Consider the following 26,549-nt stretch of genomic DNA (forward strand, 5'->3'; position numbering starts at 1 on the left):
ACACAGGTGGGAATCAAACCCCCCCAATCCCAGAGGTGCAAGGCAAACTAAGCCACTGTGTCCCCTCTTTACTGACCTATTTCAAGATGGCATGTCGAGGACAATGTTTGAACCAGGAAGTAAAAGTATATGAACATATTCCAATTTCATTACTTCCTCTTTTCAGTGGTTCTATCAAAATCACTTCAGAACAAAATCAAACTAATATGCTCTTGAACTGAGCATGAAAAAAAGTACAGCTCAGTTAGGCTGGAGGTAAAAAAGACTTGTTGCCAGGCAACAGGCTCCCTAAACTGATCTCTCAATCTCTGTCTGCTTCAGCATAAAAAAAAATAATTTATTATAGCTGCTATTAGTCTCACTTTATGGTTTTATCTATCTGTCTAGATTCATGAGTCGGTAGACTCATATGCTAATAACAGCAGTTAGTTATTTGTATCGAGTCATACAGTATCCACCCCTTTCTTATTTTGATTGAGTGAGAGGAATTTAGCCGGGAACGTGATGTTTTCCAGATGTGCTTGATATTGATTTCCCTCTCTCTGAGGAAGCTCTGTCACGCAGAATAGCTTGGGATTTGAGAAAAACAGAAAAGAGGTGACCTTCGACCTTATGTTCCACAGTGGAAGTGCTGGGAAATCGGCAAGAGGACCAGCAGCTTTCCAGGAAAAAAAAACATGGTGACACCTGGTGGTCAAAAGTGGAAGCTCCACCCAACTCCACCCCTCCACCCTCAACCCTACTCCATAACTGTAATGCAGAAAACCTGTAAGCGCAGGGGTGGTCATCCTTATCCGCAAAGGGCTGGTGTGCCTGCAGGCCAGGTCATTCCAACCAAACAGGAGCCACACCTGATTCCACCTGCTTAATCAGTTCATCTTTGTCTGCAATCAACTATCAAGTATACCTCCTATTTGGCTGGAATGAAAACCTGCAGCCACAGCGGCCCTTTGCGGATAAGATTGAAGACCCTTGCGTAAGAGCAAGATAATTAATGTAACATAAAAACAGGACCAAAGTCAGTGTTGTGGTGTAACGTGGAAAAATTTTATTTTGTTTTTGTTTTTTAAGGGCTCTTCCCAAAGTTTTACGGCAGTTACTACAACAGCGTGCTTGACAGAGATGTCTGGTTCAACCTGATCCTGATCTGGAGTTAGTGCATTGTTTCAGACTCCATATCAGTGTAGAATTGGAAGCTCAGGTCACGGGTCATATTCATGTCTGTATCTGTGTTAAATATGAACCTTATCACTACACCCCTGGAAAAAAAAAAACAAGGGAAAAACCCTGAGGTAGAAATGGCAGCCCTTTCAGCATGGTGTATGAATTCAGGCTCTGAAAGTTCCTCAACCTCAGCTACACCGCTGCAGTTCATGTTAATGAACATGGTCTTTGTTTATTATCTTAGCTTTATATCTGATTGGAAGAAGAAACCATAAGCTTTTTTTGTTTGTTTGTTTTTTGTTGTGTCCTGCTTTATCCCAGTCCCAGTGCATGCTTCTAGTCCCAACCTGATTTCTGTGAAGCTTTTCCATAAAAAAAAAGAAGAAAAAAAATGAATGGTGTGCATCCTACTCATGTACTTGTATCTGTACAGAATACAAATTGTATCTGTATAGTATATTTATATTTGGTTACATCCCTAGCTTATACACAGAGTGTAAGCTACACACATACACACAGTAGTGTGCAAAAGAAATTTGGCGAAGCAAAGGTATCATCAAAGATAATGAAATAAATCATTTCTACATAGTAAAAATGACTATGAGCAGTAAATAGTAATAAACTAATCCACTGACATCTCCAAGTTCTTCCAAGTTTTTCCTGCATCTTAGAGAACCTTTTCATTTCGTAACAATTCTGTTATATATATATATATATATGTATAAGGTTTTGAAATATTTAAATCAAAGAAAGTAAATGTTCGATATCATGAATATTTAATATTCTTCATTATTTCTTGGCCCCTATTTAAATGTAAGCAGATGTGTGATATTGATCATGTTAACTACTTTGAACAAAAGATCAGATTTTCCTCATGCCTAATCTCTAAATATTTCAAAGATTCTACTTTTCACTTAAGTTGCTGTCAATAATGTAATTTGTAATGAAATTAGTTGTATTAAATTAGAAAAGAATGCAAAATAGAAGCATTTTCACTAGTGCTCGCAGACTTTCAGACCCCACTGTGCATATATAAGGTTATATCTGTTTGAAATTTCCCCCAATCTCTGTTCCTCCATCTTCCAAATTCCACTTTAACCCCTGTGGTCATAAATAAATTAGTAGCGATTCAGATCTTATATCATCAAAATACTGTTTTCTCATCTGCAATTTATTGGTGGTTAAAAAAGAAATTGCAGCAGCTTGCACCACTTCTGGGTAAGTTCAGCTCCCAAAGTCTACTCAATATCCCGGCCCTCCATAATGTCATCTCGTGAGCTATTAAAATAGTGGATCAGTGGTTAGTGTTTTTTTTTTCTTCTTCTTCTTCTGCATCTTGGAGAACCTGTCAGTGCTGTGGTGTAAATTTGGTGGAATTGCAGTTGTGTGAGCCAGAGATGAGGATGCAAATATATAAACAGGACAGGTTTAGATACACATTGTTGTTTAGTAAATGTGGTATTTTAATTCATTACTTGATTGGGAAAGTTTTATATATTATTTATAATAATTAGCTGATACTTCTAACAGGAAGTGTTGTTATTATTATAATGCATGAAGAATCAAAATTTCAAACTCAGGCCATGTTTAAAACATTCAAGCTTGGTGGTTTTATACAGCTACTGATGGAAGGTTCCAGAAATCCCAGGCGGCCGTAGGGCAGGCAGAGGGCCTGTGAAGCATGTTTTGGGATGTGTGTGTGTGTGTGTGTGTGTGTTCAAGCAAAGTTCTTCTTGATGAAATTGATGAGGCCATTTGTAGAGGAGTCATGGGAGCTGACCTCAGCCGTGTCCTGCAGCTCCGGCTCGATCTTCTTGGCCAGCTGTTTCCCAAGTTCCACTCTACACACACATGGAGCAGAGCATAAAGACAAGACACTAGTGTGTGTGAAAAAGTTCTTACTAGCATTCGTTCTAGCAAGTAATGTATGCAAAGAAAAGAGATGATAATTTGCAGGTTGTATGTGAATCCATTCAGCACACAGAGACACTAAACAAATGTTCCAGGCGAGATTGTTAACATAATTTCATTATGCAAATAGTTCAGTCTTAGTGTTTACACTAATGCGCTGCTCACAGTCAGTGTTGTTCTTTGCAAAGTGAAAATATCATATCTTGAATTTAGGAGAATTTATCCAATTTAAAATTATTAACCCTATTTCACGACCTTTTAAATTCTAATTTCAAGGTTAAATTTTTCTTGTTCCATTGCCAAGCATTTATTCCCAATTTCTATAAAATGTAAAAATGTCTAGAGACGTCAATGTCCAATGATCTTTAGATGTAAAAGTATATGTTTTGTCATAATATCAAAATATTAAATTTTTTCACCTATAATTAAGATATAAAAAAGTCACATGATCTTCAGATGTGAATAATCACATGACACACATAATCACATGGGAATTTTACATGTGGTTTTTAAACATTTGTGATTTTCATACATAAATTATTTTTTTTCACATCACATATAGTTCAAACAACACGTTTTCTTGAGTTCAGGTGTAATTTTTTACATGTGAGCACATTACTCACATTATTACAAGGGAAAAATGTACAATCAGGTGAAATGTGTGATTTTTCTGTAAGGGTTCACTTAATATCTTTTAAAGTGATCTCTGTGACTTCGGCTTTTGGGGCTGTTTTCAGCTCTGCAATGTCCTTTTTTGTATCTTTTATAGATAACAGTGTGTCATATGTTGTCAGAAACCACATAAACAACTCACACAGTTTGACGACACAAGGGTGTTTAGCATTATGCTAAATCAGCAGCTATAAGTTCCCCTACGTTCCATTATGAAACAAACAAACAAAAAAAAAATTCTGACACCAAACTATGTCTTAACTGATCAACTACATTCTGTGAAAACTAGAAATGGCATTGATCCGAAACAGAGAGAGAGAAAAAAGAAGAAGCTCAAAACCAATACTGTAACAAATGGAAATTATTTTTTGGAACTGCTAATGTTTACATATAAACACCATGACTGTATTTTTTAGGATTGATTTTATTCTATTCATACTATTTATACTTTATTACATTTATTATATTCACCTCGTTTGTGATTTTTGTGCGAAAGATTAAACAAAGCTCATTTTTTTAGCTACGTATTTTCCCCCTATTTTCTTAAGTGAAGTGTTTTGATGAAAATCAAAATCATTTGGAAAAGCTTAGTAGTTTTTAAAGAAAAAAATATCGTCTGAGTATCCATCTCGGCTGATAGTCAAGCTTTCAGTATCAGTATCGCAATCACAAAAGAAAAAAATGGAATCACGCCATCTCTAGCAAACTAATGCTTTCTTAAAAAATACACCAGTGTTTTCTATAAAGCCCCAAGAGTCAGTGTGTGTTATACTCACCCCCACTGGTCAAAGCTGTTGATCTCCCACATGACCCCCTGGATGAAGATCTTATGTTCATACAGTGCTGTAGTAGCCCAAAAAAAAAAAAAAAAATTGTTCATATTTGTTGTCGGTAAATAAGCAGTGAAGTCAGAATATTTTCTTTATTCATTTAGTTCCCAATCTCTAAACACACTGTATTGTCTTCTGATGCCGATGACGACCTCAGTGAAGTGCTTAGCACTAATGCTAGACCTCATGTTTAATGTTCTTACATCTGATATTTCAGGAAATGTTAGCACTTAGAATCCAGTCTAATGAAATCTCTTAACATTTATGTCTGAGTTTCTCAAAAATTGTAGCTTTGATAGCTAAGGAGCAGCGCGTCTTACCCATAATACCCTACCTGCTAATTCACTTATTTCTACTTAACAATCTATTAGCTTGCTACAGAAAAGGATATAAGAGTGGGAAGCTATGCTATTCTTTTATCTAAGGAGTCTTATTGATGCAGTATTTTTGAACATCATTATCTAAGGGGAAAGCTCAACCACAAACCCCGATCTAACCCACTCAGTGCTAACATACTGATGCTCGTGAATTATTAATTAGCTTGAGCATGCATGTGAAACTGGGGCTACACTACAGTTAACCTGGCAGAGTGGATGTCTAAAACATGGGTAATCCTTCTGCTGTAACACTTTAATACAGTGTAATAAAGGATTACTAAAAATCTCACCGATAAGGACTCCCAGAGTGAATGGCGTCAGCTTTTTGAAGACAATAGAGTTTGTTGGTTTGTTTCCTTGGAATACCTTTAAACAGAGAGACTTTTGTTAAAACCGGTGACATGCAGTGAGGCAGCAAAAGCTCAAACACACAGCGTAACTGTAGTATAAATGTTTTCTGACCTCTAGCTGAGTATTAAATCAGATATGATGTCCCAATAGTAGAACAAGATCATACTTTTCAGTACACAGATCATAGTTTTAAGCTGTTTTGTATACGAGCAGTTTGGTACATTTTGTATTGTAGCCTACTAACTAAACCAAGAGTGTTTTTTTTTATTCAATTTGTAATTCAATTTTATTTGTATAGCACTCCAGGTACAAATCTACAGTATCCAGGTGAGATTATTCGCAAAAACTAGGGTCAGACTGGGATATAAACTGTGTTTCTGAAGTGCAAATCTCTAGAGTATCCACGGCAGACCATCCACAACAGCACAAGGTGCGTCATGAGTGTATTCTTTTAAAATGGCCTGTAACATTAAAAGATTTGAGACAGAGATACAGCTAGAGACAAACTCTCTAGTGCAGTCCCTTGTAGCCATGTTGGTTCTGTCTATTATCTCGTACAAGCCCTTCCTCTTCTTTTTTCCGTAATGCATAAATGGACAGGTTAGACAGTCCATCATCCAACACTTTTCACTACGATTAAATATATTTCTTAGCACAAACACAGAAGATTATTCTATTATTATTTAATAGTATTACGATTATTATTTCAGTATATTATGTATGTATATTATGTATGCTGAAATAATGTCTGGTATACTCTATAAATGGTATAAAATTGCACACAGCAGTCATATTCATATTTTAATAACAAGGTCTAATAGAGTTCTGTCCCAGAAGGCCACAAAACGGCATTGTGTGTAATCCCTGATTTAACACAACTCGATTCATCTCATTCGCTAATGGCATTCATGAGTTTAATTCTCTTATTACAAGCTATGCTTCTGTCAAATAAAACTACTACTTTGATTGTGAAAAGGAAAAGTCCAAATATTCAGCAAAACAATCAACTCCTGGAAATCTGAATATTGTGAAGAGAAAAGACAAGATAACGTGAAGAAACAGAGACTGAATAAAACCCCACACATCTTTAATAATAGCTCTTGTTACCTTGGCGACACTGATAGTCATCATTAGATCATCAGTAACCAAAATGAATTATTGATATCAGGAATTAATCATTGATATCTGTCCAGTCCAGCTGAAAGTTGTACATTTTTTTCACATTTCACAAATTGTTCCGATTTTTTTTCAAATGAAAAGTGTTTACAATCTTGCTGCTCTCACGCTCACTTGTAGGGAGCAGTTTAAACTCCACCACTAGGGGGCGTGATAAAGATCCGCACTACACTAGGGGGCAGTATAGTACACTGTTCTTTACAGATAGTCTCTTACTTTATGGGGAAGGATCTTCTCCAGTTTCTCTCCACTCATTCCTGCAGCCTCCAGCTCTTTCTTTGCCTCCTCTGTCGTCTTTCCTTTCATCAGAGCTTCGGTCTGGGCCAGGAAGTTAGCAATCAGGATCTACACACACACGCACACACACACACACACACACACACACAAATCAGAAGTGAACTAATATACTGTATGTGTATAACAATTATATTTTCTCTTTAATCGTACCTTATGGTGCAGGTTGTTTCTGACTGGATGCTGAGTCTGGGCCGGGATGAGGAAATCAGCAGGGACCATACGAGTTCCTACAGAGGAGACAGAAGGATGAAACATTTTTACACACACACACACAAACACACACACCATGGATACACACACACACACACACACACACACCATGGTTACACACCATGTCTTGACAAATATAGAATGGGACTGAGCAGAGCTTATGAAACAGGTTTAATGCTGTGAAGGATTTAGAGATTTTGTTTCTAACTCTGACTGTGCAGAGAAACTCTGGCTTCTGCATTCCAAATTAGCTAACGCTTGTTCAGAATCTGAATCAGAATCATATGTAGTTTGATTCCGATTCTGATTCTGATGCTACATTCCAAATTAGTTAAAGGTAGTTTAGAATCAGAATCACGTTTATTTTTGATTCTGATTCTGATTCTGATGCTACATTCCAAATTAGCTAAAACTAGTTTAGAATCAGAATCAGAAAAATATTATTTTGATTCTGATTATGATACTGCATTCTGCACTGGCTAAATATGAATCAGAATCATACTTATTCTGATTGTGATTGTAGAAATAGCTGCAATAGCTAAAGCGTGTTTGTTGAAGCCTTACAATATTCTAACCTTGAATTTCTTGTGTCATGGATTAGTTAAGCAGTTTTATATATATATATATAATTTTGTGATATCTCAAAGGACAAAATGTGAGTCTGCTGCTGCTATAAATATGTATATGAGTCAGTACTAACACTGAGCTTGTTTAGGACAAATTCAGTTAACTTCTCTCTCTCTTACAGTCTCTCTCATGGCCTCTGGGCTTAGCAGGAAAAGTTATTCAAGACTGAGTCCCTGAAATAAGTCTCTTTTATGCAAGTCTACAGGGAAAATAGCATCATGTCTGAGTTCTCACTCTGGAAAGTGTATCTTGCAGACGTCACCTTGGTGAATAAGCTGGTAGAAGGCGTGTTGTCCGTTAGTGCCAGGCTCCCCCCATACGATGGGTCCTGTGTGGTAGTTCACACGTGTGCCGTGGTTGGTTATGTACTTCCCATTCGACTCCATGTCTCCCTGGACATGACAAGAAGAGTAAATATCAAATTTATAAATGAAATGTTATACACTACATATTATATACTAGTACAGTACTGTGCAAAAGTCTTAGCAAAGAAATGCTGTAGAGCAAAGAAGCCTTCAAAAATAATGAAACTAAATGTTTCTACATTTAAAAAAAATACTATAAAGAGCAGTAAACCGTAATAAATGAAACAAAGTCAATATTTGGTGTGACCATCCTTCGCTTTAAAAAAAAAAGAAAGTAGTCTCAGGTAAAATGTGTGCAGTTTTATAAGGAAATGAGATGGAAGTGTTACTGAGCATCTTGCAGAAGCAGCCACAGTTCTTCTGGAGACTTTGACTGTCGACTCGCTTCTTATTTCTGCAGCGAAACTCAGCAGCCTTCATTATGTTTTTATCTGAAAAGTGTCTCTTATGTAACTGCTGCTTTCTTTACTGACATACAAACATTTTTCTGTAACATTTAATTTTGTGCTGGAAAACTAATGTTTGGAATCTAAAATGTTTTTGTACTGAATCAATAATGTAGAAGTCATAAAATAAAAATCTATAACAAAGTTTGTACTAAAAAAAATAGGGTGCCTAAGACTTTTGCACAGTACTGTATATCAACTCTGTCCAATCATCCATCCATCTATACCTGCCATCAATCCACACCATTCTCTACAATTCTCTACTACATTCTCTAGTATCCATCACTGATTCTCTACCAGACATCCCAACCATCTATCCATCCCTACCATCATTCCAACCCTAAAATCTATCCCTACAATTAATCAATACCATCCATCTATATCTACCATCTACCATGTCTACTATCCGTCTATCCCTACTATGTATCATCTCATCCCTACAATCCATCCATCCATCCATCAATGTCTATTATCCATCCATATCTACTATCGATCCCTACCACCTATCCTTCCATACCATCAACCATCAATTCAACCCTGTAATCCATCCATCCATCCATCTATCCATGTCTACTATCCATTCATCCCTACCATGTATCATTCCATCCCTACTATCCATCCATCCATATCTACCATCCATTTATTTCTACCATCCATCCCTACCATCCATCAACTATTTTCTACATTCAACCATCAATCCAACCCTATAATCCATCCTTATTATCCATCCATTCATCCATGTCTACTATCCATTCATTCGTACCATGTATCATTCCATCCCTACCATCCATCCATCCATTCATGTCCTCCATCCATCCCTACCATCCATCACCAATTCAATACATTCAACCATCAATCCAACCCTATAATCCATCCATCCATCCATCCCTCCATTCATTCATACATTCATTCATCTGTCTATAAAGAAGTTGGGTGTTCCAGCAGTACAGTCAGGCACCCACCTGCTGGAAGTAGGCAGCGAAGCGGTGCATGTACTGGTCGTAGGGCAGCAGACAGTGAGTCTCCGCCTGGAAGAAGTTGATGTACCAGATACCCAGCATGGCCAGCAGAACCGGTGCATTCTGATCCAGCGGAGCTGTTCGGAAATGAGTGTCCTACATAGAGCGTGAGTAATAGGTTAACCTTCACGGGTTGGCAATATGGTGTTATATATTGTATACACACACTCATTCCTTATTTCTGTACTTATTCATATTCCTGTAAGAACCATCAACTTGTCATGGTTCCTTGTTAACATCCACTATTTCTGAGCTATTGACTGTTATTCTACTACTTTATAAAGGAATAAGCACTTACCATCCAGTGAGCTCCGGCTAGGAGCTTTTCAAAGTTCTCATAGCCTAAGAAGGAAAAAAGATGGAAACAAAGTTTGAGTTTAATAAAACAGTAATATTTTAAACAGTAAGTGTTGTGACTTACCAATGTGCAAAGCGATGGATAGTCCAATTGCAGACCATAAAGAGTAGCGCCCTCCAACCCACTGGAAAGCAGACGACTTGGTTTAAAATAACAATAAACTCAACTGTTCTGCATTTCAGAGATCTCACTTTTTCCAGCTTCCGCCTACACCACATACTGTTCTTTTGTCTTGATCCGACATAAATAAACATTTGCTTATTGCATAAACTAAACTTTCTCGAAACTTTTGTTTGTTTTTAGTTACCAAAAATTTCTACCTTATTACTTTTTTCCATTCGTTTAATTTGATCAGCAACAACATGGTTGGGATGAAGCTATGAGGTTAATGTAGCTAACAACTAAGAGAAGCTTCTTCATCAAGCTTGCTTTGAATGCCTACCAGGAACTGTAGGAACTAGGAATATATTTGTTTAATTTTTTTTGCCTGCTTGCTTCTATTTGATCCCTGCTTTCAGACAGGACACATCCACACAGCTGAGACCTTGCACTTCAAATATCAACAATGTGACTAAAACCAGCCTGCCGACCTTTGGGGCGTCCCAATCGTCGAGTGACCTCTGTGTAAGATAAGGTTGTGCTGTATTTATAACATCAGCTAGAGCCATGAAGAGAGATTCTGATTACCATGCAGCTGCCAGTGTGTGGATCTAGACGCCTACTTCACAGGTCAAACGACCACGCTAATAATAGCCTTTGCATGTACCTCTTTCAGTAAGGCAGGCTCAAACATTCAGCATAGAGAAAGGGCATCATCACACGCACGTACACACACTTACATCCCAGAACTCAAACATATTCTCCGTGTCGATGCCGAAGTCCTTCACTTTGGGCTGGAGGACAAAAAGACAGAGGTTACAGTGTGGACATAGGGACAGACTGCATTTAAAACTTGAATAATAAAAGTAAATCAGTGTACCTCATTGGTAGACAGGGCTACGAAGTGCTTAGCAACAGCAGATTTCTGAAAGAGTGAAAGAGGGAAAGTGTTAAAATATATAGTATTTTATATTAAGATATGGTTTCTTCTGGTATCTACATAAATGTGATTATAAATTGTTCAGTTTGCAGACTCCAGTCCACAAGGTCACTCAGAGGGCACAAGTAATGAGGCTCAAAATTCATAGCAAGATTCCCCATGAGTCAGGACTCACATCTTTGGCAGCCTGAAGGAACCACTCCTTGGCCGACTCTGCATTAGTGATAGTCTCTTGAGTGGTGAAGGTCTGAAATGTACAGAAGAGGCTTCTGTATTCACAATATATTCAAAATGATAAATATTGGAGTTGGTCAATCTCTGACATAAGGAATAAAACACTTTGGGAATAGTAGGAAAATAGTCAATCACCAGCACATCCTGAAGTGTTGTATTCCTCTTATACCAAAGCAATTGACCAAAAATAAAATTTTTTATTTATTGCTCGGATTGCTAGTGAGGTTAAAAAACATAGCTTGTTACCAAGAAACCAGAACGCACTAAGACAAAGACTTAGTGGTGGAAAACCCACCAACTGGTACATAGCCCTGACCTTTATGGTCCTTCCTTAAATGTTAAATAAACATCTCCATCATTAATGATATTTTGTTAAATAACAACATGTTTTTAATCCATTTATTATTAGTGCTTGATTATGTGGAGCATTGGCCACTATCTAACATTAGAATGAATAAATGAAATTTTATCCGGTGCTTGTTCAGCATAAATATACTTGAGGGGACACCAGACTAAATCTTAAAAAACTATTAACCCCTGTTTAATCTGAAGTTTTATCTGAGTACCCTTATCCTGAGTGATACCTTTGAGGCGATGATGAAGAGCGTGGTCTCGGCATTGAGCTCCGCCAGCGTCTTGGCGATGTGTGTGCCATCAATGTTGGACACAAACCAGACACGTGGTCCACCTTTGGAGTACGGCTTCAGTGCCTCAGTCACCATCAGGGGACCCTAAAGAGTGCTAACAGTGAGCTAGTACATAATGCCAGAAATCATCTGAACCAGAAGTGGGAAGTAACAAAGTGCACTCGGGGTTGAAGAGACCTTCCCGGGTTTACGAGTAGGAATTCTGAGTTGAGAGGACGTTTTCTTTGTTATTTTCTAGTCTGAGATTGGAATTCCTGAGATACAGGTTTATTCATCCATCAATAACGCTAACTAGACCTTTAATGCCTCTTGGTTTAACCCGAGGACTTCATGCTACATGATCACATGATGTGGTACATTTTTGCTAAATTACCACAAAAGGATAACATGGAAAAGGACAGAACAGGAAAAATGAAAAAGTGCTGGATGATAAAGCAAACATATTGCATTTACCAGATCAGAGCCTCCGATGCCCACGTTCACTACATCAGTGATGGATTTCCCGGTGTAACCTTTCCACTCTCCACTGCGGACTTTCTGTAACGAGACATGCAAACACAGACAGAGACATTGTCCACATTGTATATGAATATAAATCATGCAGCAACCTAAATATGACCAACTTTTACTATTCAGGCAAAAGTGCTTTACAGACATTACAGTATATCTGATGTTCAATTTATCAGAAACTATGCATTTGTAGATATTTAATGTAGCTAGAACTATATGCATGCTGTTAGACTGGATTGCTAGGTTTAGTAGTTTATACATGGTTTTGGATTCAAGTTCATCATCATTAGTCATGATTAGCCTTAATTTTTATTCAGGTATCAGTTACAATCACATGATAAAATACTTCTTTAGTTTTATGTAAGAAAGCCAGCCTCACGTAGCCCTGTGTGTTTCAGTGTCAGTCAGGGTGTATGAAACTCACGTGGCAAAACGCCTTCATCTTCTCAAGGACCTTGTTGACCTCGGGCATGACGTCTTTCCCATCCACGTTGATGGGAGTGTTAGAGCGGTTCCGCAGCGCAACATGGAGCACAGCACGACCCTGAACACAAACACATCAGCAGATTTACGGAACCACGTTCAGTAACTGTTTTTTTTTTGGGACCATCTTCTAGACCTACAGACATTATTTTGCTTTTTGTAATATATGTTAGCTTCCTCTGATGTCTGATGGTATTCTGTATTCTAGTGTTCAGAAAAAAAAGTCTTCATGGAAGAAGTTCAAAGGCATGAAAACACTGAATAAAGAACCATTTCTCATCAGAAATGCATGAGTCATGATTTAAACCTCAGTGAAGTTGATCTTCTCGCCGGAGAACATCCTATCACGCGCGGCCTCCACTCCCCTGGACTTCGCCTGAAAATAAACAATCAAGAAACATATTAGAGGGGAAGATTAATATATTTTTCCCATCCAATCCCGCAAGATTAAGCTCTAAAACCTGAGCCAGTCACAGAAAATTTGTGCTCATTTGAATTTGGATATAGTATTATATATTGTATCCGCAGGATGTTTTGATTATGCCATGCTCTATCATATTGTAGGTGAAATAATGATTTATGAGAGCTCATGTCTTTACCAGCTCAATCAACATCTTCATAACATCCTCGTTGATGAGGTTCTTGGAGTAATCCAGAAGAATGTCACCATCATCGTTTTTCAGTGTTAGGCTGTTTATACGAGGGAAAAACAGTGAAAGGACAAAAATAGTTTTTAAAAAGTACAAGGACATTTACTGTCATTAACCATTTCCATCTTTTCGTTTAGGTTCCCCAGAGGCCCGCCTCCACTTAGGGATCCTGTGCAGTCACGTCCACGATCTCCTCCATTTATGAGGTACAAATAGAGATCTACACATCTGAGCACTGTTCATTTATTATGAAACACAGGAAGAAATTTCTGCCAATAAATGTAATGATGAAATAAAATACAAATATAAAATAAACTGGATAAACAAATCTCATTTCATTAAAACAAAATATATATATATATATATATGTAAAAAGAATGTGGGTTTGTCTCATAGTGGATATAAAATCTCTACACCCCCCTGTTAAAATGGCAGGTTTTTGTGAAGTAAAAGAATGAAACTATAATAAATCATGTCAGAATTTTTCCCACCTTTAATGTGAAATTGCAAAATATACAAATAAAGTGACAACCAGAAACTTTTTTAGGGAAAAACTAAAAATAAAAAACTTAGCATCTTTTGATTTTATTCCACGACTCAGTCTTTTTGGGTAAGAGTCTATCAGCGTGGCACATCCTGGCAATATTTTCTCACTCTTTCTTCCAAACACAATTCTAGATCCATCAAATTTTGAGGGCGTCTGCTGTGCACAGCCCGCTTCGCGTCACCCCACAGAGCTGGATTCAGGTCTGGGCTCTGGCTAGACCATTCAAAAACATTGATCTTCTTTTGGTTAAGCCGTTCCTTTGTTGATTTTTAATGCATGCTTTGGGTCATTGTCATACTGAAAGATGAAATTCCTTTTTATCTTCAGCTTACTAGCAGACACCTGTATGTTTTGCACTAAAATCGACTGGTATTTGTAGCTTTTCATGATTCCCTCCACCTTTATAAAAGCCCCAGTTCTGGTTGAAGAAAAGCAGCCCAAAGGCATGATGCTGCCACCACCAGGCTTCACCTTGGGTATGGTGGCCTTTTGGTGATGTGCTTTTTTTTTTTTGCATTAAACATACCTTTAGGAATTAAGGAATTATTATACCTTTTGGAATTGGTCTCATCAGACCATAACACATTTTGCCACATGGTTTGGGGTGATTTAGTTGGGCTTGGATGTTTTTTGTGAGAAAGAGCTTCCATCTAGCCACCCTACCCCATAGCCCAGAATATGAGAGATTGTCACATGCAGAGAGTAATCAGTACTTGTCAGATATTCCTGCAGCTCTTTTAATGTTGCCGCAGGTCTCTTGGCAGCCTCCCTGGTAAGTTTTTGTCTTGTACTTTTGTAAATTTTGGAGGGACGTCCTGTTCTTGCACACTTATGCAACCAGGTTATTGTTTTTTAGTTTTCCTATTTTCCCCTAAAATGTTTCAGATTGCTTTTCACTCAATTTTTATAGTTTATAATTTCACATCGAGGGTGGAAAATAGTTCTGTCATGATTTATCTCAGTTTCATTTTTTTACAACACGAAAAGCTGCCATTTTAACATGATCTGTAGATTGTAGATCTCATGGTGTGTAGATTTTTTATATCCATTGTATAAACAATGTGTAAACATTAACATATACTAACAAGATTGTTTAATATACATTATTATCCTACATTAGATTATAATTTATTTTATTCAAATATATTAGATTAGATAATATTACTGTACATTTTATCTAACATATTGTTATATTTGTGATTAATTTCATGGACACAAATAATGTGTCTCATAATCAAGCAGCAATGCATATTATAAGACTTAATAAATATCAGTTTTACTGCAGAGTTGATACATGACAGATATTATAATGTAGCTTCTCTAATGTCAGTATTTTTGTTCACCTCCATTACTTCTGCTGTGAAGAGCTGAAGAACTTGTGCAGAATAATTTACCTGAACTTGCTGAACCTCTGCTTGTCAGCCTCAAACATCTGCCTCATGTTGAGGCTGTGAGAGTTGGCTGTGTACCATTGCTGGAGCTTCTGGAAGTTTGGGTCGCTGCTGAGTCCCATGCTGAGCGTCTGCGCGCGTGCCTGCCCGGGAGTGACACACCGGCACCGGAGCGCCTCACAAGGACAGCACGGTGGGGGTGGGGGTGGGGGGTTGGGGGTCGTGACGTCACGACAGGGTCCAGAAGTAAATTCCCAATGAGATAAAGGAACTGGTACTCAAAGGCGTATTCATCTCATGAGCTGTTTTATTTCATCTCTATAGGGTTCTAATATAAGTTAATGTAAGTTTCAGGAAAAAATATATAGATTCAAAATCTTTTATGTAAGTCATAACAAAGAAAAAATCTAAAACTTTATGTTAATATATATATATATATATATATATATATATATATATATATATATATATATATATATATACAGTTCTGTGCAAAAGTCTTAGGCACATGCGAAGAAATGCTGTAGAACAAAGATGCCTTCAAAAATAATGAAACTAAATGTTTCTATATTTAAAAAAATACTCTAAAGAGCAGTAAACAGAATGAAACAAAGTCAATATTTGGTGTAACAATCCTTCGCTTTTAAAAAAAAAAATAGTAGTCTCAGGTTCAGTGTGTGCAGTTTTATAAGGAAATGAGCTGTAAGTGTTACTGAGCATCTTGCAGAAGCAGCCACAGTTCTTCTGGAGACTTTGACTGTCGACTCGCTTCTTATTTCTGCAGTGAAACCCAGCAGCCTTCATTATGTTTTTATCTGAAAAGTGTCTCTTATGGAATCTGCTGCTTTCTTTACTGACATACAAACATTTTTCTGTAACATTTAATTTTGTGCTGGAAAACTAATGTTTGGAATCTAAAATGTTTTTGTACTGAATCAATAATGTAGAAGTCATAAAATAAAAATCTATAACAAAGTTTGTACTAAAAAAAAATAGGGTGCCTAAGACTTTTGCACAGTACTCCCTCTCTCTCTGTGTGTGTGTGTGTGTGTGTGTGTGTATATATATATATATATATATATGTATATATATATGTGTGTGTGTGTGTGTGTGTGTTTTGTGAGTTATGTAAGGTTTTAAAGACGTATTTACATAAACCTAGCTTCCATTTTTTATATGTTTCTGCTTAAAGACTTGTGTATTAGAGGTGTAACTTATTGCCATTATCTGTATCTGTTTAGTGCCCAAAAGATTATAACACTTTATTTATTTATTTTTCTAAATCACTTTTAAACCGGAAGTGGGCGTGGTCTGTACCGAATTTTTTTTTAAACATCTATATACACCCTACCACAGTGCCTTAGAAAGTAACATTGAACACCAATACTTTGTGCAGGCTTTTGTAAATAAAATACAGCAGGAAGTATGACCTGAATGTGAAGTTTTAGATCCGTTATTAAATTCTGATTACAAATTCACGTATTTTGTATTTTGTAAAAAATCCTGTATAATATTAATAACCATGTGTTATGGGTGTAGGTACAGCAGATAGTCTATATACTGCTGAAAATGGCCAAAGTGGCATATAGGCTTGATGTTTTAGAGAAAACTATAATATAAAACACACCCATATTCCTGGATAAATGTGTGTTTAGCGCCACCTGCAGTAAACAAGGCGCATTTGATGTGCTGGAAAGCTGTGATGTGAGTTCTGACCGCTAGAGGGCGGAGCAGCTCAACTTTACATCTCTACACCCTTATTACTGTTTTCATCCTCAGCTTTTCAAAATATCACTATTCCAACTGTCAGTGACTGATCCCCTGAGCAAGATATATATTTACATTACTACTAATATTAACGTGGTAGTACTACTACTCCTCATAATAATAATAATAATAATAATAATGTTTGCAGGTTTGGCTTTTATCTTAAAATCTAACTTAAAACAGAAAAATACAAAGAGAAGATAAAACTCAAAACTGTAAGGAGGAGAAGGAATAATAATGTGTACCTAAACAAGTACTACAATAATAATAATAATAACAACAATAATAATAATAATACAAATAATAATAGATTTAGATAATAGATCTAATAAGTAGAATAAGTATAATTAAAAATTAATAATAATATGAAGAGGAAGAAGAAGAAGAAGAAGAAGAGGAGCAGGAGTACAATAATAAATATAATGTAAAAAATTAATATTAACAATATGAAGAAGAGGAACAACAACAACAATAAACGGCAATAATAATAATAATAATAATAATAATAATAACAAGAAAAAGAAGAAGAGGAAGAGGAGGAGCAGGACTACAATAATAAATATAATTTAAAAAATTAATAATAACAATATAAAGAAGAAGAATACAAAGAACAACAACAACAACAACAATAATAATAATAATAATAATAAAAATAATAATAATAATAACGCGTTAGTCTCGAGGGTCTTTTATTGTATGCCGTGCACTTCCGGTTGGGCGCGCGGGCGTGTGCGCGTTCTCGCGTCGCTAGTAGTCGCTGTGTTCGCGCGCGCGCCTGTCAGGAGGGTGGGAACATGGAGCGGTAAGTGATGCGGTTATCGAATCTACATTAACGTCCACTTTTAGCGAAGTTACCGCGACGCTGAGCGCCTCCTCCGCCGCCGGGACCGCGCCGCCGATAAACGCTGCCTCTTTTATTTCTGTAAGTTCTCAGTGCGGTTTTTTTTGTTTAAAAAAATAAAATTAAAAAGACAGAATCGAGTCGCTAAAGGGCACCGGGGCTAACGCGTTAGCTGGCGAGAAAAATCCTCCTCCTCCGCCGCCGCCGCTGCTGCTATCGATAGACAGCGTTATTTCCCCCCTTTCGCCCTCCACCCCACCCTTATTCCGTTTTACTGCTCTGGGATTGGCTGAACCGTCATGTTTATTGAAGGTGTCCAATCGGAGCACGGCTTATGAGCCGCCTGTAGCCAATCACAGCGGAGGAGGCGGGATCTTTATTGGAATACGGGTGAGGAAGAAGAACGCCTATGAGGAGGTAACATTAGTTCATATTAGCTGGTTAGCAAAGGGGGTATGTAGCTAGCTGCGTGAGCTCTTTTCATCCCGTTTGTTTTTCTGGGAGGCGTGAAATGGAAATGAATCAGCGTGCTGGTCATTTCAAGGCGTGTTGTTAAGGTTTAAAGTGTTAGTGTTGGTGTTGGTGCTGGTGTCGTTGCTAAGACAGCTAGTTGAAGCCGATTAATCGCATTAGCTTGGAAACTATGTGGCAGCAACACAACTGGAGGTTTCTTTAAAATAACCCCTAACATGACTAGGTAGGTTTATTATCTTCTAAACTTGGTTAGTGCTAACTTTATTCATCTCACCTATTCGACTAGGGCTCGATACCAAATCCCCATGCTCCCTGAGTAGGTGCCCTAGTAAGGATTCCTACATAATGTGCATTATATGTAGAATAATAGTTTAGGATTCAGGTTTGAGATGTGTCTTTGGAGAAGTGCTGCTTTCTGAATTGTCTGGGGGTTTGTTTCTTTTGGAGAAATGCTGGCTTGCCCCTCACTCACACACACACACACACACACACACACACACACACTCACACACACACACACACACACTGCAGAGTCTGTTTTTAAAGGCTGTATTAATAGCTGGCTAAAACTGTAATGCCCTGAGTGGTGAGGAGTTTCGGTGAAACCTGACTGACTGAGTTATAGTGCACTTCCTGCAGATCATTGTGATAAATGTTGAACAGAACCAGGTGTCTGTGGGATTTTTGTTGTTGTTGTTTTTTTTTTTTAATCACTTCACCTGCACACAGGAGATGCACACGTCACCACCAGACTGTCTCTTTTAGGAAAGCGTTACTCTGAACACGGTGAGTTCAGGGCTTTATTATTTATTTTTAGTGCTAATCTTGCAGGTACGAGCTCCTAAACCGACACCGTTTCAGAAATCCAGGATCATTACGTGACTCATCGGAGTGTGTTTCTCATGTTTGAGTGATTTCTGAAGAGGTTTGAGGTGAAGCGTGTCGATATTTTCATGATATGATGCACTGTAAGATTTTTGGCCTGATTTTGTTGCCGAAGACAAAAATCTCACGCTGGGAAAAAGAATTCAGCGTTCAAATCGGCGTCCTCGACAATTCATTCGTAAATCGTCGTACGATTTTTCTGTGGTGTTCGTGAAAATCCTGTAAATTCAAGAATAAAACGTTCGTATCCTACTTGTGCTCCTGAGTGTGTAAAAATTTACGCATACGAAGATTAACTAATGTAAACCTTGACTTGATCGACTTGTAGCCTAATTTGCACGGATTTCTGCACTTTTATATAAGCGGATTATTTATACTGTTGAGTTTAAATTGCTTATTTTTATTGCATTCTCAGCGTTTAGCAGACGCCTTTATCCAGAGAGACTTACAGAAGTGCTTTGGAGTCTCTGTCAAAAGCACTTCCTCATGCTACTTCACTGGGTCAGGGACTAAGAGGACTAGTGAGATCATTTTGTGAAAAACTAGCAGTTTAATACTGCTGGCATTAATTAAAAATTTTTTTTAAATAAATAAAGAAAGAAAGAAAGCAAGCAAGCCAACACAAAGCCATAAATTATGACAAATAAAACGAATCATTTAATTATGACAAAAGAAATAATGGCATATAAATGGAGGATGGGTCGCGCCGTCTGCGCAGAGCCATAAGCTCTAAAGCGCTCGCTAATTATTTTTAATATTATTTATTATTAAATATTTTTACCAGCATAGAAATGAGTGAAACTAACTTCCACTTCTGTCTTTCTGCCTTTACCCTGATTGTTCATTTCATGCTCCCCGCTGTCTGTGCACTTTACCTTTTATGGAGTTTTGTGGGCGTCGCTACATGCAAATGAGCTGTGTCAGGAACATGCCTTGCATTTTACGCATGTGTGTAGGAAGAAAATCAGAAACTTTTGTAAATCCAGCAGAACATTTTTGTTCATTTGATTTACGCAGAAAACTTTTAGACACAACTTTAATAAACAACAAAGCGCTGCTACGATGCTCATCTAAAAACAACCAATAGCAGGCCTGCACGGGATGATGCGAAACTCACAGGACAGCTACGAATTTGGTCATTGTGATGGCGAAATGTAATGATGTATGTAACGACGTTCCGTGTTGTTACGACTGACTCTAAACTTCCCCTTTTCAGCTTTTAATGCGTGTCTTTTCTACATATAATTTTATACCATCACTATTATACCGAAGAATATTTTTCTTTCCCAAACCGAGCTTGTTTTCCAGTCTCCGGATCACACTGATTGACAGCGTAAGCACAATGTAGTTATTTTCTGTAATCACAGGTCTATTGTTAGAGGATCTTCATCGTGTAATCTGACACGGACAGCACGCGTTATCGTATTCTGTACATTACGTTACAGAACTTTATTGAGATAATGTCAGATAGTGTGATAAAAAATAATAATCTCAAAAGTCAACAGAACTCACGCAACAGACTTACGCTGGGAAAATGTGCCTGCGATGAAGTAAATGTAAACAAATAACTACCAGTGATTTAGTTTTTGCTCGTATAATATTTTAAGGCAAAGGTTCCCACACTAGGGGTTGCGACCCAACGTCGGGTCACTTGACTTACAAATGGGCCCACAAGAGAAACGCATAATCTACTGTTTTCTTTCATTGATTTATTTTTACAAATGAATATCAGAAATGTCAAAGATGGATTTTGTGTGCTGATATTTTAAAATGTTACTGAGAGTCACATTCAGATGAGCCACGTATAAATTACGTGTTACTTTGATCTTTTTTGCTATCCTTACACGCTGCATGTGCGTAGTTCAGCAGTAAGAATATAAGAAGTTTTCCGTCCATCTACTGCAATTAAACACACTAGTGTTCTGTCTCAAACCACATACTTGTGTAATATTCTAGTCTGTTATTGAGCACTAACACCAATCGGTTTCCCCATTACAGTTAGCTTTTGAATTTTAAAACTCTCTTACGTCACCATCAAATCTACTGAAATATCATCATGCCAGTCTTCTGGATTTTCTAGATTAGTAAATAATTTTGATTGGAAGGTCAGTTTTCGATTTGAGACGCAGATCATGACAACAATCAAGACGACGGCGGACGGTTTTAAGGGAGACAGTCAATGCAAGGAATATCCCTTTGGTTTTTAGTCATTTATGTTACAGATATGTATTTTATTGATATAATAAAACGTTCTTACGTTAGAGTAGTCCTATATTATAAGTCCGGAATTAAAAAAACTGTAGAATGGTCCAATTGTAATGTCCAATTGGAGTCGTTCACCCAGAAAGTGTGTAAACCCCTGTTTCAACGAGACTTTAATCATAAAATGAGGTTTATTTACATTTTTTCAAGTTAAAGCTTTACAGAGAGCCAGTTGCCAGTTTTCTGTAAGGACATATTTATTTTGCATTTTTGGAAGGAGTCTCCAGTGTCAGAGGTAAAGCTTAATAAGCTTTCTCACACTGCAAAGTGCTTTGTTTATAGCTGCTTTAACGTAAGTGATAACAGGAACCTACTTCTTTAAATGTAACTATAAATAAAAAAATTGTAATCGTTGCTGAGGTGTAAGAGGAATAAAACACTGTAACTCGGCTTGACACCACTGCGTCTCGCGTTTACATTTCCGGCATTTGGCAGACGCCGTTATCCACATTGACTTACATTTTATGTCATTTTTATACAACTGAGCAGTTGAGGGTTAAGGGCCTTGCTCAAGGGCCCAGCAGTGACAGCGCTGGATTTGAACTCACAGCCTTCTGATCAGTAGTCTAACACCACTGAGCTATAGGATTAATTTCCTATAACAGCACGGGTATTTTGAGTATTTTGAGTATTTTGTTCTCACTCACTCAAGTTTGTGTTTCTTTAATTATGATGATTGATTAGTCAAGTTATCATTTACGAACACATATCAAACGTAACACCTGTGTCATCTTCAGAAATGACATAAAAATCAGTTTAAATGTAAATACTAAATCGCTGATGTAGTTGAGCAATCCACTGACCGCAGCTTTAAACTCTCCGGAGTCGTTTTTTTTTTTTTTTTTTTTTTTTGAGCCGCGAGAGCAGACCGAGGTTCTCGGCATTGTACCGAGTCTGTCAAGTGGGGCTGTTTGGCAGCGCTCTGCTCTCGCTGAGGTCATGTGGAATGTATTTCCTGTTTGGGTCCCTTCAGTTTAGGAATGAAAGACAGAAAAAAAAATGCACGCCTTGATGCTGAATTGATGGCGGTCTTGAAAAACGATCCAAGGACTTTCTTCAAATATGTCCTGTAAAGAACGTGTGTGTAAGTGTGTTTGTGTGTGTGTGTGTGTGTGTTTTGCAGTGAGTTGGCCAATGCAGACTCGCTGGATTTTCATTTAGATGCTTATTTTGAATATGTAGAACAAACAGTATGTTTCATAATAGAGGAATTCGGGTTAGACAGTTAGTAAGGAATAAAACACATCCAGACATGCTGTTCTGGGAAAATAATCAATGACGGGACATCGTGAGGCTGCCTGACGCGTAGCAGGTTTACTCTTACCACACTGAAATTTGATTCTTTTTTTTTTTTTTTTTTGTCCTGAAGTGTTTTATTCCTCTTATGCCAAAACAATTTGTCAACAATTACACTGTTTTTATTTATTACAGGCCCTGAGCATTAATATCATTAAAACCTTGCAGCTGGAAGTAGCGTCAGAACTAATGCTGTTTATAGAATCGGAAACTTCTGACCAATCAGAATTCAGTAGTGCTGAGGTATAAATCTCATTATACAACAGTTGGTTCCCATCCGCTAATCTGATTGGTCGAGTGACATTCCAAAGGTGCTTATATTTAGTATAACCGCACTGGGACGTCTCACTGTGTAGATCACTCCACTCGTCTGTGTTCAAAGTTCAAAACGGTTACTACAGTAGAGTTAGCGACATCATCAGCGGACGATAGTTTTTAGGAATATAACTTAAAACATGAAAGCTTGTCAGATGAAGATGAAAACGAAGAAGGGACCCTAATTTACCCAGAAGCACCTTTAATGTGAAAGTAAATGTCAATGTGTGTTAGCTAGCCAGCTAGCCGATGGGTCATAAAGTGACTGTGGCTCTTTCAGGATCTGTTTCCACTAACAGAGCAAAAATAAACGGAACATTTGGCCACTAGCTCAATATTAATTTCCCGTTTATAGAGCTGTGGTATAAAAGCAAAAGACAACATTCGATATAACCGTATGATAATCGCAATCATGCGGTTTTCCTGAATATCACGGCTAATCACGGCCGTGCAGATATTCAGTGTAACTGCACTCTCGCTCGTATTACATTGCTTAAACATCGAACAGTTGTTAAACACATTATCGGGTTATTGTTGACACTCTTTTTATTTCGCTCCGTTTTAACGCAGCATTCTTCGCAGTATTCTCACATAATTCAGAAATCATTAGTCGTACGCTGAACGATCGGGGAATTTCATTCTTTACAGGTGCTCTTGGGGAGGTTTTTTTTTTTTTCTTATTTTTTTTCCTCCCCCACAGGTGTTTATTTTGGCCCGGGGCAGACAGACATGCCTCTGGGTTGCATCCGCATTTAGCCTTTCTCATACACATTCCGGAAATTTCATCCAAAGTCACCTTTTAATGACCGTGACTTTTTTTTTTTTCCCCTCCTGTGTTTTATAATAATTAATAAATTGCTTGCTGTGTGTTGGAACATTGGAACATAGCAGGCGTCTCTCAGCGATGTTTTCAGCTTTAATATAGAAAATTTTAATTACAAATCTAGCAAATTCACTCTGATTAATCCCATTTGAAGTTTTGATTTGTAAAATTGACTTGAAATAGAGCCTGGAGTTGTAATAACTTTAGATTCGGATACGATACAGTATCATACAGCATATCATGTTCTGGAAACAGATTTATGATGTGATCGTATCACTGAGTGTCACACAAACATCTGGGTTCGCTGGAAAAGATGCTTCTGCTTTTAGCATGCAGGAGATGTGCAGATGATTTAGTACATTTATTTTATTTTATTAAGTATCGTCACCCTGATAAAAACAATACTGTACGATTAGTGACCCTAAACTTCACCTACTTAAGTGGTCATGTAACCAATATTCATTAATATCCTAAATCAGATTTTATTGGAAATTCTAGACATCATAGCAACGGTGTGTCTGGAGTGTTATTCCGCTTATATCACAGCGATTTTCCAACATTACGATGTTTTATTTATTAACAAACAACACTTTATTAACGGTTTATACTTAATGTATAGTTGAGTATAAGTATTAAGTATTAAGTATAGTTAAGTTAAATATTAAGCTCCAGGGTCTCTGGTTCGATCCTGAGCTCGGGTTCACGTCTGTGTAGAGTTTCCTCCGGGTTCTCCTCGCGTCTGTGTGGGTTTCCTCCGGGTTCTCCCCACGTCTGTGTGGAGTTTCACTCCGGGTTCTCCCCGCGTCTGTGTGGGTTTCCTCCGGGTTCTCCCCACGTCTGTGTAGAGTTTCACTCCGGGTTCTCCCCGCGTCTGTGTGGGTTTCCTCCGGGTTCTCCCCGTGTGAGTGGGTTTCCTCCGGGTTCTCCCCACGTCTGTGTAGAGTTTCACTCCGGGTTCTCCCCGTGTGAGTGGGTTTCCTCCGGGTTCTCCCCACGTCTGTGTAGAGTTTCACTCCGGGTTCTCCCCGCGTCTGTGTGGGTTTCCTCCGGGTTCTCCCCGTGTGAGTGGGTTTCCTCCGGGTTCTCCCCACGTCTGTGTAGAGTTTCACTCCGGGTTCTCCCCGTGTGAGTGGGTTTCCTCCGGGTTCTCCCCACGTCTGTGTAGAGTTTCACTCCGGGTTCTCCCCGCTTCTCTGTGGGTTTCCTCCGGGTTCTCCCCGTGTGAGTGGGTTTTCTCTGGGTTCTCCCCACGTCTGTGTGGAGTTTCACTCCGGGTTCTCACCGCTTCTCTGTGGGTTTCCTCCGGGTTCTCCCCACGTCTATGTGGGTTTCCTCCGGGTTCTCCCCACGTCTATGTGGGTTTCCTCCGGGTTCTCCCCGCGTCTATGTGGGTTTCCTCCGGGTTCTCCCCGCGTCTATGTGGGTTTCCTCCGGGTTCTCCCCATGTCTATGTGGGTTTCCTCCGGGTTCTCCCCATGTCTATGTGGGTTTCCTCCGGGTTCTCCCCGCGTCTGTGTGGGTTTCCTCCGGGTTCTCCCTGCGTCTGTGTGGGTTTCCTCCGGGTTCTCCCTGCGTCTGTGTGGGTTTCCTCCGGGTTCTCCCTGCGTCTGTGTGGGTTTTCTCCGGGTTCTCCCCGCGTCTGTGTGGGTTTTCTCCGGGTTCTCCCCACGTCTGTGTGGGTTTTCTCCGGGTTCTCCCCGTGCGTGTGGGTTCCTCTTCCCAAAAACATGGCACTATGTGAATTGGCTACGATAAACCACTATAAAGCGCTTAGTGATGATGAGTTAATGAATGATGACAGCCGCCCAAATTAATACATCTGTCTGTCTCTCTTTCTCTGTTTTTCTGTCTGTCTCGCTGTCGCTGTCTGTCTCTGCTTGTGTTCCTCTCTCCCTCTCTCTCTCCCTCTCTCTCTCTCTCTCGCTGTCTGTGTGTGTGTTTATTAATGTATAGTGGTGTGTTGTAACAGAGGCCAGATTAGAAAAGCGCTGCCTCTTGTTTCATGTTTCCTTTGTTTTGTTTTTTTTTTCTTTCCCCTGCCTGTGAAGTGGAGACGTGTGGAATATATGACTCATCTTATTACATGAGTGTGTACCTGTTTGTGTTAGTGGTTAGTGCAGGAGTCAGCAGCTTTCTTTGTGATTTGTTCTGGTTTAAAATGACTTCCTCATCCCAATAACCAGAGCTATCTTTTCTCGTAACGGAAACTTCCGGAGAGCTTGTGTTTCTGAGGCGATCGTACAAGTGTGCTCCGGTGTTTTTGAGCTCGTACGCAACACGTGTAATGGTTGGTGGGAGTAGTGATCAGAGGTTTGCCTTACAGCAGATCATTATCCGTCAGCTATTTTTGTCTGAGATTTTTTTATTCGCCAGTTGAACAGTTGAGAGCTTTCTCGCACCAGCTGTGTCGTCATATTTAAGTAATGAAAAGCAGACCACTTTCAACATTATATAGATACTCAAATGCATGCGTGAATCTGAACCATCTATTAACGCTATATTATGGATAAAGTTAACCAGTAAATAGCTAGCTATATTATTCACACACTGCTAGCTTTTCTCACTTCATCTCACACACACAC

The 26,549-nt window shown here is 38.4% G+C and overlaps 2 protein-coding genes across 6 annotated transcripts in view; one reads left to right on the forward strand and one right to left on the reverse strand.

The window, feature by feature from the left end:
• Window positions 1-2,412: 2,412 nt before the first annotated feature.
• gpib (glucose-6-phosphate isomerase b) lies at window positions 2,413-15,469 on the reverse strand. The gene is made up of 18 exons (XM_026926920.3): window positions 15,308-15,469; window positions 13,316-13,406; window positions 13,024-13,092; window positions 12,658-12,777; window positions 12,177-12,260; window positions 11,661-11,807; window positions 11,018-11,089; window positions 10,783-10,827; window positions 10,643-10,696; window positions 9,867-9,927; window positions 9,744-9,787; window positions 9,389-9,541; window positions 7,878-8,007; window positions 6,929-7,005; window positions 6,698-6,826; window positions 5,245-5,320; window positions 4,524-4,590; window positions 2,413-3,005 (listed from the first exon to the last, which is right to left on the reverse strand). The coding sequence occupies exons 1-18, from the start codon at window positions 15,424-15,426 to the stop codon at window positions 2,882-2,884; spliced, it is 1,662 nt and encodes a 553-aa protein (XP_026782721.2). The 5' UTR covers window positions 15,427-15,469; the 3' UTR covers window positions 2,413-2,881.
• A 2,308-nt stretch (window positions 15,470-17,777) lies between these two features.
• Window positions 17,778-26,549, forward strand: part of garre1 (granule associated Rac and RHOG effector 1) — a 55,366-nt gene continuing 46,594 nt past the window's right edge. The window contains exons 1-2 of one of the 5 annotated variants that reach the window (XM_026927287.3): window positions 18,336-18,609; window positions 19,116-19,172. The gene's annotated coding sequence lies outside the window, so the exon portion shown is untranslated. The other 4 variants (XM_026927286.3, XM_026927283.3, XM_026927285.3 and 1 more) reach the window with 4 other exon arrangements.

Source organism: Pangasianodon hypophthalmus, chromosome 6 (assembly GCF_027358585.1).
Source record: "Pangasianodon hypophthalmus isolate fPanHyp1 chromosome 6, fPanHyp1.pri, whole genome shotgun sequence".
Classification (NCBI taxonomy): Eukaryota; Metazoa; Chordata; class Actinopteri; order Siluriformes; family Pangasiidae; genus Pangasianodon; species Pangasianodon hypophthalmus.